The sequence below is a fragment of the Momordica charantia genome (assembly GCF_013281855.1).
Source record: "Momordica charantia cultivar OHB3-1 chromosome 5 unlocalized genomic scaffold, Mcharantia_2.0 BLBB01000005.1, whole genome shotgun sequence".
Classification (NCBI taxonomy): Eukaryota; Viridiplantae; Streptophyta; class Magnoliopsida; order Cucurbitales; family Cucurbitaceae; genus Momordica; species Momordica charantia.
Window position 1 is genome coordinate 24,715,235 of NW_028275163.1, and position 17,647 is coordinate 24,732,881.

Here is a 17,647-nt window from a genome sequence, read left to right on the forward strand (position 1 = left end):
ATGTATTAAGAATCCACTGCTCTTTTCTCAAAGGGTAGACACATTCATTTTTTACTTCTTAGAGTTGTTTTTTTAGACTTCACAATTTTTTGAAATGTTTTAGAGTTTCTTCTTTAGATTTGCAATTTTTGGAGATGTTTAAAGAGAAAAGAAATTCTAACCCTCTGCATTTTTTTTAGGAAATGCATTCTTGTAAGTTTTTAATACTACAAAAAAATAGATTTTAATAATGTTCGAACTAGATTATTGATTAGACCAAAAAATATATTCTAATTAGTCAAGACATTACTTACTTTCTAAGGTTCGAATCCACCCACAACTTATTGAATCTAAAATACAAAATTAAAAATAAAATAATCAAAATACAAAGAAATCCCATTTAACAGACAAGGTTATTGCTTCTCATTTTAGTAGCAGTTAATATGAATATAAAAGCACACGTAGACTTGGTAGAATGAAATTTCTATATTTTTGTGATCTTTCTTATTTTTGTAAACCTTTAGTTCGTAAAATCTTCTTTAGCAACAAGTGAAATTCTTCGAATTCTTTTAAATTTGACGTGTGAAAATTTTGAGGGAGCAAATCAATAAAGATAGATGTTGACTAATAATCACCATCGAGAATTTAGAAAGAGTGAATTTTGAGTTCACCTAAATGAGAAGAAATTATAACAGATGAGTCATGTACAACAAAATTTGCATATGGTTATGGCGTTTCATTGTTAGGAGAAACCTGAATCACCAATTATCAAATATATTTTAAAAGCCACAATAAAAATATCACGAACAACATTTCAAATTTTCATTTTAAAATATTTAACAAAAGAGAAAATATATGTTTGAGTATTTTACTTGCTTTGAACTCACAACTCCATAATTTGAGGTTTATGCCAATTACCATTGAACTATATTCGCTTTGACAGTGATCCACAAATATTGAAAATTTATTTTTTACCTATCTCTATTCCGATACGTTGAAGTCGAAACTCTTATTTTCTGTTTAGTAATAGTTCGAGTAAGTCTTGAATGAACCCCTTGAAAGCTTAAGTGATTTTTGGTAAAATTTAATAAAAAGTGAGCTGTTTTAAAATTTAAGTTTATCTTTCTATTTCACATTAAATTTTGAAAAAAAAAATTATTTTTTTCCTTCCTAAAATTTTGGTGTCTATTGGTCTATAATTTTGTTTCTTCTCTCTAAATGTTTTTTCTTCTAAAAATTTTGTAATCTCTCTCTAAATATTTTATATTCGATCTCTTTCTAATTTTATTTCTCTTCTTAAAATGTTTATGTCCAGCTCCCTCACTAAAATTATTTAGATTGATTATTTAATTATAAAAATCATGTTTCTCTATCATAATAATTTTTTTACTTTTATTTTTAAAAATTTAACCAGATAAACATTACTTTCACTTATGTATTTATTTAATTTTTATAAACATGTTTAAAATCTAGACCAAATTTAAAAAAAATTAAAAAACTTCGCAATGAAATTGTACAAAAACAAACATAATTTTTAAAAAATGAAACGACTCCTTAATGAACAGCTGTTAAATAATTTTTCAACTATATGTTATTGATTCGGTTATTCTAAAATCACTTTTAAAATCAAATATTAATCATTCGAAATCATCAAAGTGAGCATAACTCAAGAGTGGTTGAGTTCTTCATTAGTTCTTGTTTTATTTTAATAACAAGCATTTTCAACGACAATTCATTTTTCTATTAAGTCTTTTAGCACTATTATTATTTTTTTCATATATTTTTGTAAACAAAAAAAGAAAAACTATATTTTGAATATTGACAAATATTAAAAAAGATATAAAAGTGTTTTTCAGAATTACTTGTTATTACAATTCCTGGAATAAAATTACTTTTTGAGTTAAAAAATTTAGTTAGGACTTCTGATTTGTTTTTTTAAATGGAGAATGTATTTAGATAAGCTATTTTTTTTTAACCCACCAAAATGCTATCAATTTGATATTTAAAATTTATTCTTGAACAACTACCAGACCAATCAATTTTAGCCTTGCTTGCTTACCGGTTTCCAAGGCCAAACTAATATATCTTATTCATGTTTATCTTTTTTTTTTTTTTTTTTTTTTGCAAAAGGTTATTCATGTTTGTCGTGAAATAATATTTAATAGCTGTAATACAAAAATAAAATAAAATAAAACGCACTAAGAATAGTTGTAAAAGAAAAACCAATTATCAAGAGTTTAACGATAATTAAATGGGTAATCATATTTAAGAATGCACATGGATCACTCTGGTACTAAAGACAGAAAAAATCCATATTTAATCGGAATTCACGTGAATCATGTGAATGAGAAAGGAGAGAGAAGGAAATATAAATTATTCAGAAGTATTCAATTGTTATCCCTCCAATGGTAGCCCACGAGGCTTTCACTTTTGTTTAATGAATTTTCCTTTCTTAGGAAAAATAAATATATTCAATTGAGACTTAAATATCACCTATATATCATAATCCTAAAAGATGGGAATTATATTAATTAAGGCCTTCACAGCTTGTTTTTATAAGAAATATGACAGCTCGTGTCCCATCCATCTTGATTTCATGCAACATTATATAAAGAGGTGTAGATTTGAACTCACAACTTTATGATCAGATAAAGATATCTTAACCTGTTGAGTTATGATTTGGTTGATAACATTAAATAGATTTCAAATGCTTAATTAAAAATTTATTTGTAACGTGACTCGAAATTTGACCAAATTCAAATATGTGAAAATAAAAAGTAAGTGGTAAATATATAACTTAGCCTTGAAATATATACCTAAAAGTTTAAATTGATGAACTACGATCAATTTAATTTTCTTTATTGATGTTCTAACAATCTCTAACTTATAGGTGTATTCTAACGTATAGTTACCACTACTCAAATCTACTGTTATATATAAATATATACATGCAGTACAAAATTTTTTTCTTTAATTATAATTCATAATAGAGTATCAAAAGTTTTCCAAAACTCTTGTAATTTTTCATCATATACCTTAAAAATAGGTTTCCCTCCACTATTTTTCTACCCATAGTTTAAATCTTCCTTCTTTATTTATTTTTCAATTCTCTCAATTATCACTGTTTTCAAGAACTTTTCAATCTTGGAAGTATCTCGAAATGAAACTATATCCGAGATTCTAGACTTGTGATGTTACAAGTTCCGTTGAGCCATAACATTTGTCAAGGAATTATTAAACGAGCAAATATATTTTAGAGATGAGCATATGACTAGAGTCTTGATTTTTGTTGTTACTAGGTCTTTTTAATTATTTTTTTAATTTAAAATGTGTGATAAAAATACTACAACTTATTGATCTATTTAAAATGAGCTATTTTTAGTTATTTTTTTTATTGTTCTTTTATTTAAAATATTATTTGAAAAATAATAATTTATTGATTCATTACAAACTTATGTTTCTTTGGGTTCATATTTGTGTAGGCTACTTTATTGGTAAAAGTGCTTGATATATTAAAATTTATCGTACCACTCCATGTCTACTAAACAAATCTTTCAATCCACAGTTAAATTCAAACAAGGTACATGTCTCTCATTAAAAGATCTTTGATTGTATTAAAAAAAAAAAATCAATCAACAAGTGAGGGATCGACCACGCGCTTTTCCCTCTCTTTTTTAGAAAGCTGCCCTATGACCTTACGACAATGAAGTCTCCAAATTGAACAGAGGTCACAAATAACAAAATTAATTATATAATAAAAAAAAACTCAAAATAGCAATTAAGTTTTAGAAAGACGTGCAGAGATTAATTAAATGGAACTAGTTCTATAAAAGAGAAACAAGAGATGGGCTGTGAGGATGTAGAACATTCACAGATCCTTATTTTTCCTCTCAGTGACCATCTGCGCAACCAAAAAATGAGCTGCTCCTTGTTGAATCCGGTTCCAGTTGGTTCGGGTAGATGCCAACTCCCGAAGCAACATCTGAGCCTTCGTCCTTCGTTGAGTACACATTTTCCCGGAGCTCTGTCGCGGTAATGAAGCATAACCCATATCTATTTCGGTGTAGGTTTTATACTATAGATCACGGTTAACGTCAATCATGACCCATATACTATAACAAATATTGATTCTCGTTTTATTTGATTCAGTCATGGATGGAGAGCAAAAATGGTAGGACCGGTGAGACCTAAATTCGTCCTGTTTGGTTCTTCTATAGTTCAGTTCAGCTTTGGCGATAGAGGATGGGGTGCTGATATTGCCGATTTGTATTCCCGTCAGGTATATTGATTCTTTTGTCTCTAGTCGGGAATTTTTTATTTTCAACAAACGACTATCAATATTCATTGAGAAGAAATAATGTTGTTCGAATACATGATTAATTTTTCGGCTTTTAATCAATAATTACTATATTAAAGTGCTACTAAATTTGAATGGATTAAGATAAATTTAACTTTTAATTAATACCCGTAGATTTCTAAGGCTGGTTTATCTTGACGCAACTGCACAGGCAGATGTAATTTTACGTGGCTATGGTGGTTGGAATTCAAGCCGAGCACTACAAGTCGTGGATGAAATCTTTCCAAAGGTACACTGTTGTGCTTCTATGGGGTGAAGGAAAACTTTCTAACGAGTGTATATCTAAACATTAACTTAAGTCACAACTAAAATTATAATTATTTTGGATAAAATATATTTGTGGTGGTTAAAGTTTGGAGAGATGTCTATTTGGTCTTTAAAATTTCAAAATTAACATTTTTTATAATTGGTTCAAGTATATTTAAATACTATTTAAATTACAAGTTTAGTTCTTGAACTTTAACAATTTTTTTAAATAAATCATAAACTTTAAAAAGTATTTAATATGTTTTTTAACTTTGAGTGGTGTCTAAAAAGTTTCTAAACTTAAAAAACGTCTGATAATTCTCTAAACTTTAGAAAGTGTCTAATAGGTATAGAGGTATCTACCGTGGGAAATTTCACATGATAGAGATTGAAATAGGTGGAATGAGTATTAGATAATATTATTTGAATTATAATTAGATTTGAATTAGATTTAGTTTTTATTATATTATTTGAATTAGATTTCCTATTCCTGCTATTTATAATTAGTTTTGTATAAAGTAACTTAATAAAATGAAATCCTATTTGGTATTCTTCCTATTTTCTCTTATCCCAAAGTTAACAACTGACTTCGTTGCCGTTACATACAAAATTGAAAGTTTACACATTTATTAGACATTTTTTCAATTTAAAAACTCCTTTTTTTTACCATGTCTTAATTAATAGAAAGACTTTTAAAGGACTTGAAAGTAAATTATGATAGTTTTTGGTTAATTGGATCTATCTATCGAATTGAAGCTATATATAACATTGTTAACGGCTCTATTTGTTATATGTTAGGATTCAATCATCCAACCTTCTCTGGTTATAGTATACTTTGGTGGTAATGATGCAGTCATTCCTCTTCCTTTTCCGGGTGGTAGTCATGTGCCACTTCCTGAATTCATCAACAACATGACCAACATTGTCTGTCATATCAAGGTCAACTACTCCTAAAATCTAATCCCATTTTGCTTTTTGTTGGGTTGTATCGGTAAACATTACTTTCACTTCTTACCTCTTCTGCTTTAATATCTGAAAATAGCTTTCATCTAAATGTATCTGTTTTAATATCTGAAAAATAGCTTTCATCTAAATGTATCTGTTTTAAACAGTAAAAACAAAATGATTATAATTACACAGAGGCTAATGGTCTTGAATAACATTCTTCAGAGCCTCTCGGCAACAACTCGCAGCATCTTCCTCACACCACCGCCGGTAAACAGTGAGCAAATTAGAGAGCTGATGTGAGTGTATAATATCATATACTTATTTGAATTCGATAAACATGCTTCAATTTATATGATTTTTCCTCGCTTCATATCATTTTGTTTTCTTGATTGACTCAGGCCGGGACTTGAGAAGCTTCGAACGATGGAGAATCTTGAGATCTATACGGATGCGATAATTGACATTTGTAGGGACATAGGCGTTGAATATGTTGATTTGTTTCGTGCCGTTCAGAGGAGAGATGATTGGCTAACTTTCTTCACGTTAGTTCATGATAATGACCTTAAATTTTGGATAAAAAATTACATTCAAATGGCGGAAAGAATATTTTGATATGTTTATATAAATTTATTTGGTCAATTTCAGGGATGGAGTCCATTTTAATGAAGAAGGAAGTCGCGTAGTTTTTGAGGAAATTAAGAATACGATTAACAGGGCAAATTGGGTACCAAGTTTGGCTGCGGGATCCATGCCAATTGAATTCGAAAATATCAGAAGACTGGGTTCCTTTACCTTTGAAGGCTCAAGAATCATTCTGGATTAATTTTAACTACTGCTCCATGCTCCCTTTTTAGACTTCAATAAAGGGCCTATTGTGATGGGATCCAAACTTATAAATTATTGCTTATGCTTTAAATAGTTGAACTGTGTTCGATTAGCATTAAAATAACTATTTGAGTTCATATTTGATAATTTACTAATTTACTATCATTATTGTTTCTTTCAAATCTTTTTTCTTTCCCTTCCTCATTCTCACGATTCATGTAAATTCATATAAAAAATCTATATTGGGATTGTAAGGAGTCATAACAAAGTCGCACGTTAGGTCAGAAAAAGGAGTGATCATGACATATAAGTAAAGACAATTATTTCTATTATATGATGTTCGAGTAAAGAGATGAGTGGTATATGAATGAATTGACACCACATCCGGATAAGAGAGATTCTGAAATCATAGAAGCATGGTTAAAAAAGTTTAAAAGAATTGATGGTTACTAACTATAGTAACAAAGTGCATCTTTCATTTCGATTGTATACTTGACTCGAAACAACCTTGAATCGTACCACCTTCTAACAAATATTCTTAGAAAGCATGTGAAATAAAAAGTCACCTCGAAGTTTATGTCATTTTCTTTAAATTGGAAATGGAAAGCGTTTACTATTTTTTAGTATATATTTCATATTTATTTATTTATATATAATATGTCAAGTAGGTATCATCAGGTATGTAACAAGAAGTTTCTATCTTTCAGCACCAGTCTTTTCTAAATTTCATTTATTCATAATTCAACCTACAATGAAAGTTTATTAAAAAATGAAAAGAATATACACAATATTACGATGAACAAACATATAAATGAATGTTGAGAGACAAGATAAGCACAGTTCAATTGGTTAAGATAATTATCTACGATAAAAAGGTACGTTGATGGTGCACATCAATGATTAGTGAACTATTAAATAACTCAATAATTAATGAACTTTTTTTTAATAATAATAAACCATTTAATTTAAAAAAAAACATTTAATTTCTCGAAAAGAAAGATATTGTGAAACAATGAACTATTATACTAAAAAAAAACTAATACAATTCAAATCTGAAATTCAAATTCATCCAAAATTCGGGATGTAATATACTTAAAAGAAATTATCACATATTTTCCCTAAAAAATTACATATACTTCATTATGATTATGTAATATTTTGTAACATATTTCAAAATATTAACATGTCACTAAAAAAAGGGGAATTTTGATGGATCTGTCAATTACCGCTATGTCCGCTTTGATACTAAACTCGTGTTAAAGATGGGATGGAGTAGAACATTTAAAAAGCAAAGCTTTTCCAAACCAAATTTCTCGAAGACTTCATATCATAAAGTTTGTGTGTCAGGCCATTATTGTGTTAAAGTCGAAGGTACATTTTTTGTTTTTCAGTTTAATGATGTGGGACTACACAATTCAAATTTTCTTTTTACAAGACCGAGCAAATTTTGATAGATAAATCACGTGAAAATTATGTACACGAACGTAAAAAAAAAAATGGAACTTTTCTAACTATCATATCAATTGTTTGATTATATTATTAGATAATATTATTTTAACTATTATTAAATTTGAATCAAGATATAGTTTAGGTTAGAATATAATTTTGAAATAGATTAAATCACAGTTAGGAACTATGTTAGTATAAATAGATTATTAGATTAGTATTTGAAATTATTCAATTCAATAAAAATACTAAAATACATATGATGAAGCCATTATTAAAGACGAGGGAGGTATTTTCAACTGTGAAGGATACTAAAATCAAGATCCATAAATCAATTCCTATAACTTAAACAACAATAACACGTGAAGAAGCTTGGGATTTAAAAGAAAAATTAAATGAGAGAGACGCTTTGAGATGAAAAATTAAATAAATTAAATGAGCCAAATAATTTAAGGCGCTTTGAGACGAGAGAGACGAGGGAGCAGATCCTATTATTAAATTTTCATGGTTAAGAAATTGGCATAATTAGGTCGTAGGGGACGCAGGGGAATGCTGGGGTGATTAGGGCCAAATCGGAATTTCGAATCCTGATCCGAATCTTGGATTTGGGAGCATTGTCTTTTCAGTTTGCCTAGAAAGAAATTGTTGTTACAAGTTTGATCTTGAGAAAGTCTACTGAGTTTTTAGTTGTTTTATGAAATCTAAATGAGAATGTTTGTTACTTGAGTTTTATGAAGTTTGTTTTAAAAACTGAATTTCAGTTGTTTATGAAAAAAGTTTTACGAAAATATTTTCCTATTAACCTACCACCCACTGACCTTCCCAGCTCACTGTTTATGTTTTGTTTTTCCCCCAGGCTGTACCTGATTATCTGAGTTTAGTTTAGCTTCTGCCACTCAGAGTAGTTGAGGATTTGCATATCACTAACGTACATGTAGTTGTTATAAAACTGTTATCGCCCTTTTAATAGAACAGCATGTTTAGAATGTAGGTAAAATTGGTTGTTATGTAAAGATTATTATAATTTTTTATGTATCCATTCAGAACTTGTTAGTCAATGTTTCAGGTCAAGGTTAAAAAAGGAAGTTGACCATGGACTTCATAGTTTATCGGGGTCTGTGGTCCGCGCGACTCGTTCTAGAACTGGTAGGTGTTTTGGGACGGATCATGTCACCAACCCAACCAACACCTCTAAGAGTGTATCCCATTTTTTGGACTAGTTGCTCATTTGAGCGTTTTTGGGCTCTGATACCATATTAATATTCATGGGGTTCCATCTCAAAACCAATTGGTTAGAGGAGTAGTCCATGTCGATTAGAAATTATTGTAAGGTTCATTTTCTTTTCAATGTGTGATCCTTAATATAAGGCACTTGTATCCTACCAATTGTAAATTCGATATATTAACATAAAATCAATCAAATTGCAAAAAGGAGATGTGGCATTTAGTCACTCTAGTTCCCTGGGATTTTTTAGACAGCTGCAATTTATCCAAGATGATGAAGTCCCCACCTAACGGCCACCAAACTGAACAAAGATCACAAATATATCAAAATTAATTATTTAATAAAAAATACCAATTAGGTTTTAAAAAGACGTGCAGTAATTAAGTATTCTATAAAAGAGAAACAGATAGGGTAGATGTAGAACATTCACAGATCCTTAATTTTCCCAAGTGACCATTCTTCTCACAAGTGACCATTTTTCTTAAGTGACCATCGATCTGCGCAGCCAAAAAATGAGCTGTTCCTTGTTGAATCCGCTCCCAGTTGGTTCAGGTAGATGCCAACTCCCGAAGCAACATCCGAGCCTTCGTCCTTCGTTGAGTACACAATTTCCCGGAGCTTTATCACGGTAATTAAACATAACCCATATCTATTTTGGTGTAGTTTTATATTATAAATGGTTAACGTTAATCCTGACCCATGATTTATTTTGACTAGAGAACGAAGATAAGTAAATATATTAGGATAAGATATTGTGGCTAATCTACAGAGTAAGAATAAGATTATGTAGTATAAATATTGATTCTCATTGCTTTGCTTTAGTTGTGGATGGAGAACAAAAATGGTTGGACCGATGAGACCTAAATTCGTCGTCTTTGGCTCTTCCATAGTTCAGTTCAGCTTTGCCGATAAGGGATGGGGTGCTGAAATTGCCAATTTGTATGCCCGTCAGGTATATTAATTCTTTTTTTTTTCTCTAGTTAATACTAGAGTTCTAAAAATGTCGCTGCCACTTTTTTTTCCCCTCTCGAGGCTTCCTATTTTTCTTCCCTCGGACGCATGAAATAACTCATAAAGTTAAACTAGAAACTAAAAGACAAGTGATAGAAGAAGAAAACTTAAAAAGAGGAAAATACAATAGCCAAGAGAGGATCCATGGAAATCTATGCCAGAAAAATAGGGTCTTTGAAAAAGAGGGAAATAGACTTGAGGGGAAGAAGAGAAATGTGAAGAGAGAGAAATAGCACCCCCACCCCATTTGTGGATATGGGCCAAAGGACGACTTCGTGAGTGGAGGGAAATTTACACAACAAAAAGAAATTAATAATGAAGAGAGAGGGGAAGAAGAAGAAATAAATGTTTGTTTTGGTGCATAATTTTCTTCATTTTTCCTTTCTTCTCATTCTCTCTCTAGAATGTTGTGAATGACATGGATCAATATGTGAGCAAAAGTGGTGAACCAAAGGACGGAATAAGTGGACTCAAATATTTGTCAAAATAATATTGCCATATTGAACTTTGACCACTATCCATATTTGTTGAGAAGAAATAATATTGGTGTAACTTATGATTTTTTTACTTTTAATTGGTAATTATTATATTAAATTGCTACTAAATTCTAAATGCTAAACCTAATGGGTTAAGATAAACTGGATTTCTAACGCTAGTTCATTTTAATCAAACTCCACAGGCAGATGTCATTTTACGTGGCTATTCTGGTTGGAATTCAAGTCAGGCTCTAGAGGTTGTGGATGAAGTCTTTCCAAAGGTACACAGCTCTGTTGCTCGTAATGTTAAGGAAATGTATCTCCTATTTTGACCACTAAACTTAGTTTTTTATTTTATAATGGGTTCTATTATATTTAATATCGGTTAAGTTACAAGTTTAGTTCTTAAATTTTAAGACTTTTTTTAAAATAACAGTATTAAATTTTAAAGGTATTTAGTATGTTCTTGAACTTCGAGTTGGGTCTAAAAAGTTTCTAAACTTTAGAAACAACTAGACTTTAGAAAGCGTATAATAAGTTTTTTTGAGCTTTCAGAGTTGCCTAATATATCTATAAAAACTCCTAATCCAATAGTGGGAAATTTTACGGGATGAAGATTTAAACGGGGGCAGGGATGAAAACGAGGAAGTTTCTTATCCCTACCACTTATCCCTATCCCTACCCAATAGGGTAAATCCTTACCTGTTAGATACAAAATTTAAAATTTAAACATATATTAGACAATTTTTAAATTAAGCAAAACCATATATAATGTCTTAATAGAAATACTTTTAAAGATATGAAAGTAAATTATGATAGTTTTTGGTTAATTGGGTCTATCTATTGAATTGAAGCTATATATATAATGTTGTTAAGATCTTAATTTGGTGTGTGTTAGGATTCAATCATCCAACCTTCTCTAGTGATAGTCTACTTTGGTGGTAATGATGCAGTCATTAATTTCCCTACTTCTGTGCCACTCAGTGAATTTACCGTCAACATGACCAAGATTGCCAGCCATATCAAGGTCAATTACTCCTGAAATCTAATCTCATTTTGCTTTTTGTTTGTTAGGTTTGCCAACACTACTTTCACTTCCCATATCTTCTGTTTTAATACCTAAAAAATAACTTTCATTTAAATGTATTTATTTTAAACATTAAAAACAAAATGATTCTAGTTACACAAAGGCTAATCGTCTTGAATAACATTCTTCAGAACCTCTCGACAACAACTCGCGGCATCTTTCTCACACCACCGCCAGTAAACAGTGAGCAAATTAGAGAGCTGTTGTGAGTGTAGAATCATATATTTATTGAATTCAATAAACATGCTTCAATTTAGGTTATTTTGCCTTGCCTCATAGCATTTTTTTTTCTTTATTGACCTAGTCCGGGACTTGAGAAGCTTCGAACGATGGAGAATCTTGAGAAATATACAGATGCGTTAATTGACATTTGTAAGGAGATAGGTGTTGAATATGTTGATTTGTTTCGTGCCGTTCAGAGGAGAGATGATTGGCTAACTTTCTTCACGTTAGTTCATGATATAACCTTAAATTTAGGAGAAAAAATTACATTCAAATGTCGGTAAAAATATTATATATATATTTTTTCTTTTTTGTCAATTTCAGAGATGGAGTCCATTTTAATGAGAAAGGAAGCCACGTAGTTTTTGAGGAAATTAAGACGCTGATTAACAGGGCAAATTGGGTACCAAGCTTGGCCGCAGGATCCATGCCAATTGAATTCGGAAATATCAGAGGACTACGTACCTTTAATTTTGAAGGCTCAGGCATCATTCTAGATTAATTTTAACTATTGCTCTATGATCTCTTCTTAGACTTCTATAAAGGGCAGACTGTCAAGTTCTCTACTTATAAATTATTGCTTATGCTTTAATTAGTTGAACTGTGTTAGTTAAAATAATAACAAACTGGCCCATCTTTTTTTTTCTCTGTGGATACTGTTTCTTTTTTAATTTTAGTTCAAAAAACCATAGTCACTATTGTGTTGTCATGCTCTAGCTAGTAGGTGGTTTGGTTTCTCCTTGTGAGTTAGTTGTTGATCAATTACCATTTTGCCTGATGGTTTCATCCTCCATATTTAGAATTGAACTAAAAAATGCAAATTATATAATTATAGACATCTCAATCCACAATCATTTTGATCAGGCACTTTCCTAGCAGCTCTTGCACATGATCTTTTGACTCCGCTTCCTTCCTTATTTCACTTCTGCTTTAGGGACAACCTATTTCATGGGTTTCTCACCCTCGAGTACAGAGCTCTTTCCTTTCGGATCTTGCTTTCACCCCCTAACATTGAAGACTTACATTCGTAGTCTACTTTGCTTGAAGTGCCCGTTTTTAGCCTAGTATGTAGACGGAATCGCTTTCCAATTAAGAGGAGTTGCTCTGTCATTAGCTAGCCCTCGGAGTATCCTATTTGCGATGGTATAATTGAGCACAATTCAACTAATTAAAGCATAAGTTATAGTTTATAGATTTAGGCCACATCCATGTGCAGCCACCCTTTTATTGAAGTTTAAAATGAGAGAAGAGATTAGTAGTTAAATTAATCTAAAATGAGGCTTGAGCCTAAAGGCAAAGGAATGTAGTCCCTTCATTATTTCTGAATTCAATTAGCATGGATCCCGCGACGAAGCTTGCTACGCAATTTGCTTGGTTAATCACCTCTTAATTTCATTTAAAACTAACAAGCAGCTTCCTTATTTGTAGATTGATATTGATGCAAACTACTGATACCGACATTGACCCCAAATTTAATTATTTACATTTTTTTTACCACTATATAAATATGCCTAATTACCACACCTCTATATTTGCACTTAGATTTCTATCAGTGTCAAATAATATATAGTTTTTCTTTTAGTACAACATGTGGAGGTGGGTGATTGAACTTACAACCTCTTAGTTGGAGATATATGCAAACTATCGCTGAACTATTCTCATTTTGACAAATATTATATAGTTTAGTTTAAATATTTGCATCAATGAGTATATATACCGAACCTCTAAAAAAATTTTTTTTTTTGAAACAGCCCTTCAAAAAATATTTGCACCCACCTATTGTTTATATTTTTGTTAAGTAAACAAAAAAAAAAATCTATAACTAACGAACCAACGAATATGAATAAATCTAGAAACATAAGATAAATAAATGATTCAATTTTTTAAGTAATTTTCTTTGATAAGTTGTAGATAACATTCCAAAATTATTTTTAATATAGCAACTATAAAACCATAACTCTAGGACTACAATAATAATTCTAATTAGGGTGTATTTTGAAAACAAAAATTAATAAAAGCTAAATAATATAAAACATTGATATTTTGATGTAGTGAGTCCTAGATGTTTCTATAGTATACAGAGACATCTCTAAAAATATTCGCAAAAAAAAAAAGGAAAAGTAGTTAGAATATTAGAAAAACGTTTTATTATAAACGAACCATCATTTAAATACATTTTAAAAACAAGAATGGATGACTTGTTCTACTTATATAAAAGGTTGGTCTACATACATGCATTGATTTGTAAATGTGTGATAGAAACATCTTCCTCGCTAGGTAGAAATCATTTTTCAGGTATCGACGCCTTCTATCCACGAAGTGATTTTTAGTCAATTTTTTATTGCTCAATTTTTTTTTGCTCAAATGGTATAAATTTATAAAATTATATTTACAACTTTTTGTCCTAAAAAATCTTTTATTTCACTAATTTATATATTCTTTATTATTTTCTTTTTTTTTTGTTGTTATTTTATGAATTCTCCAACATCATCCTCGTCTTCATCATGATCCTAAGGTGACTTTTGTGTTTTTCTCAAATTTCAAATGTTAGACTTTTATTTATTGATATGATTTGTTTAGTTTTGAAAAAATTTCTAAAATCAAGCCTTTGTTTATATTTTGTTTCAAGGTTATATTTGTCCCAAATAAATTTTATGATTTTAGAAAAATATGCCATTAGTCATTTTTATAGTAACTTAATATTTTTTGTCATTTTTTAAAACCGCTAATTTATTTTAGCCATTTTTCCAGTTGCTCCATCTTTTTTTTGCCTTCGAGAAATTGAAATGAGAACAAGTTTTGATGGGCAGACTATGTGAAACTCGTGTAAAAGATTGGATGAAGTAGAACATATGAAAAAGAAAAGCTTTTCCAAGCAAATAATTTCTTGAAAGACTTCATATCATAAAGTTAGTGGGTTAGGCCATTAATGTGTTAAAGTGAAGGTACATTTTTGTTCTTTAGTTTAATGATGTCGGGCTACAGAAGACAAAGTGAGAGGAAAATGTTATAGATAAATCACGTGAAAATTAAGTACAAATTTAAACGAAGTCAAACTTGTAAAAGGTAGAACTTTTCTGTTGTCATGTCCACGTGTCGAAATCTGATTGTCACTGTAATGTGCCGTGGGACTTTGGAGATTCCCTCGATTGGTACGACAAGTTGGAGAAATTTGCCATAGTTTACCAAAGGTGGATCACGGGCAACACAAGTTAAAGTTAAAACCTCTTTATTAATCCATTGTAGAAAGAACTGGTCATTTAAGTTTGGTATCATTTTTTAATCGTGTTGGATGGTTCATACTACTAATGCGATATTTGCACCATTTCTATATTTTTTTTTTTATGAAATATCTATCAACTTCGTCTTTTCCATGAAACGGACATCTGGATTTCCATATTTGTTTTGCAGGAATGTGGTAGGCATCCGAGTTGTTTTGGATGCTCTTTTGAAACATGAGTTTCCATGATTCTCATATTGAAGGAACCTTATGTTAACATTTTTGCCCCCTTCGTTATTTTTTCATATATTTTCTTTTATTAAGTTTATTTACTTTTATTTATAATTTTATAATTTAAATAAATTAACGTACTCATTGACTAATAAACAATTTTATGCAATTAAGTAATAAACGTCAATTAAATTATATAATATCTTCATTTACTCTTAATATTTGAAAGGAATTATTATGAGTAATATCTATTATCTTAAATACATGTCAAAGCGAACATAACTCAACTGTAATTGACATATATCCATAATCTAGAAGTTGTGAGTTCGATCCCTCACCCCTACATGTTGTACTAACATTGTGAGCTCGGTCAAATGCTCTACGATGAGTTAGAACTCATGTGAGAGTAATGAGTGATTATTTTGGGTTAAGGGTATGATTCGACTAATAAGGTGGGAAGGTGCGGAGCATTAGATTTTACAATTCACTTTTTAATTACCTAATTAATTTGCAAAATTTCGACAATTAGCTCCTTAAAAGATCTAGAGCCTGTACTAATAAATTTTAATTCGTAAAATATACAGGGGGAGATCGGTCAATGCTTATCTTGTATTGACCAAAATATAACAAAAACATGGAATTTTAAAAATAGTAATAAATTATCAATATTTCAATAATTGTCACCATTAGAGATTGGTACTCAACCCACAACAGTTAAATCTTGTTCTTTTTAATGGTCGGCATAAATTTTCTCAAATAACATTTTAGCTTTTTTTTTTTTTTTTACTACTTATTTGGTGGCTAATTTCTTCATTTACCTGATAAATCCTGTGAATCGGTTTTGTCATTAAAAATGCATGCACCGCATAAGTTTGGAATGATATATTATTTTATTATTTCTTTTTTAGTAGACCAACTTAGGCAGGACTCAAACTCATAATCCCATGATGGGAGATAGGTTGTCAGCTAAGTTCATGTTGGCTTGAAATGATATATTAAATGCAAGTATTATTATTACAAAAATATTTTTATAATATGGAATTTCACCCATATTCAATAGGAGTGAACCTCAATAGGTCTACGAATGTTAAGGATTCTACGTTGAAAGGTAAAAGAACATTACAGTGGTTTATAATAAACATGAACTACTCTTATCATGACTAATTGGTTATGAGATGGAAACCCCATGGACATTGATAGTCAAAACTGACACGAAAACCTACCATTCAACTTTGGTGGCAAAACCAACAATCACAGGGTGATAGCGCCTCTATGGTTCACAGACTCGTCCCTTACAGTTATAGGGTGCGCCCTTTGATACCGACAATGTACGCCCTCTCCTACTACGGGCGTGGTCTCGCTCCCACTAGGGAATGGATGCGTGTCCTACTCAGGTTTTATCCTCAACAATATTATTTTATGTTTACTTTTTTTTTTCATTTTCTTCTATCTTCCTAAATGCCCTTTCCCCCATCAACATTTTAATTTTTTAAAAAATCCACTTCTCTCGAAGTTCCACCAATTCAATAGCCCATATTTAAAACTTGACTCCTCACCAGTAAGGACAAGGTTATTCCTTACTAGTGAGGAGTCAAATTTTATCCTTTAAAAATTTGCCAACTCAATTATATCACGTCATATTTTCGTTAGTCAACTAACAATCAAATAAGTTTAGAGACCATTTAGAATCATGTTCTAAAAATTTGAGACTTTTTAAAACTTAGGAATCAAATAAATACGTATAGTCAAATTCTGGACCAAAATTTTATTTTTTACCCGTTTCTATTTAAACTTCGGTGGAAGAAATGCCATTGCATAGTCGGCCATGCAGCAAGGATTTAGATAAAAGATTGAGAAAATCGAAAAGAAAAGAAATGAAAAGTGTGGATGGAAAAATAAATTCGGGTTCAACTGAATAGCTTATTATTAATGTTTCGAAATATTTTACAATTTCTTTTTGAGATTTGCAACTTCGGGGAGATGTTTAAGAAAAGATTCTAACATTACAAAGGTAAGAAAGAGATTTCAATCAACCTGGTTGAAGTATCCAAAATAAACATAATTCAGCTAGCGAAGACATCAGTTATTTATCTAAAATTGAATATTCAAATTATTTTTCAATTAAACAATTTGTTGGACTTCAAAAAATAGAAAAATAAAAAGAATTTCAACTAGTCAATACATTACATACCTCCTTAAAAGTTAATGTTTGAATGACTCACACTTTATTGAATTTAAAAATAAAATTATAAAATGATGTTCAAATTAATAAATAAATCTTCAATTTAAAAATATAACTCAACTAGTCAAAATACTACTTCCGTCAGTCGAAGCTTCGACGTTCCACTCACATCCTGTTGAGCTTAGAAAATAA

General features: G+C 30.3%; 2 protein-coding genes across 2 annotated transcripts; both read left to right on the forward strand.

The window, feature by feature from the left end:
- Positions 1-3,824: 3,824 nt before the first annotated feature.
- On the forward strand, positions 3,825-6,530 carry LOC111014935 (GDSL esterase/lipase CPRD49). Its single transcript, XM_022289806.2, has 7 exons — positions 3,825-4,011; positions 4,129-4,258; positions 4,488-4,565; positions 5,381-5,521; positions 5,753-5,826; positions 5,929-6,072; positions 6,176-6,530. Exons 1-7 carry the CDS (start codon positions 3,896-3,898, stop codon positions 6,351-6,353), a joined length of 861 nt encoding a protein of 286 aa, XP_022145498.2. The 5' UTR covers positions 3,825-3,895; the 3' UTR covers positions 6,354-6,530.
- A 2,907-nt stretch (positions 6,531-9,437) lies between these two features.
- Positions 9,438-12,467, forward strand: LOC111014934 (GDSL esterase/lipase CPRD49). The gene is made up of 7 exons (XM_022289805.2): positions 9,438-9,654; positions 9,849-9,978; positions 10,717-10,794; positions 11,412-11,540; positions 11,732-11,805; positions 11,905-12,048; positions 12,147-12,467. The coding sequence occupies exons 1-7, from the start codon at positions 9,539-9,541 to the stop codon at positions 12,322-12,324; spliced, it is 849 nt and encodes a 282-aa protein (XP_022145497.1). The 5' UTR covers positions 9,438-9,538; the 3' UTR covers positions 12,325-12,467.
- The last annotated feature ends 5,180 nt before the right edge of the window (positions 12,468-17,647 follow it).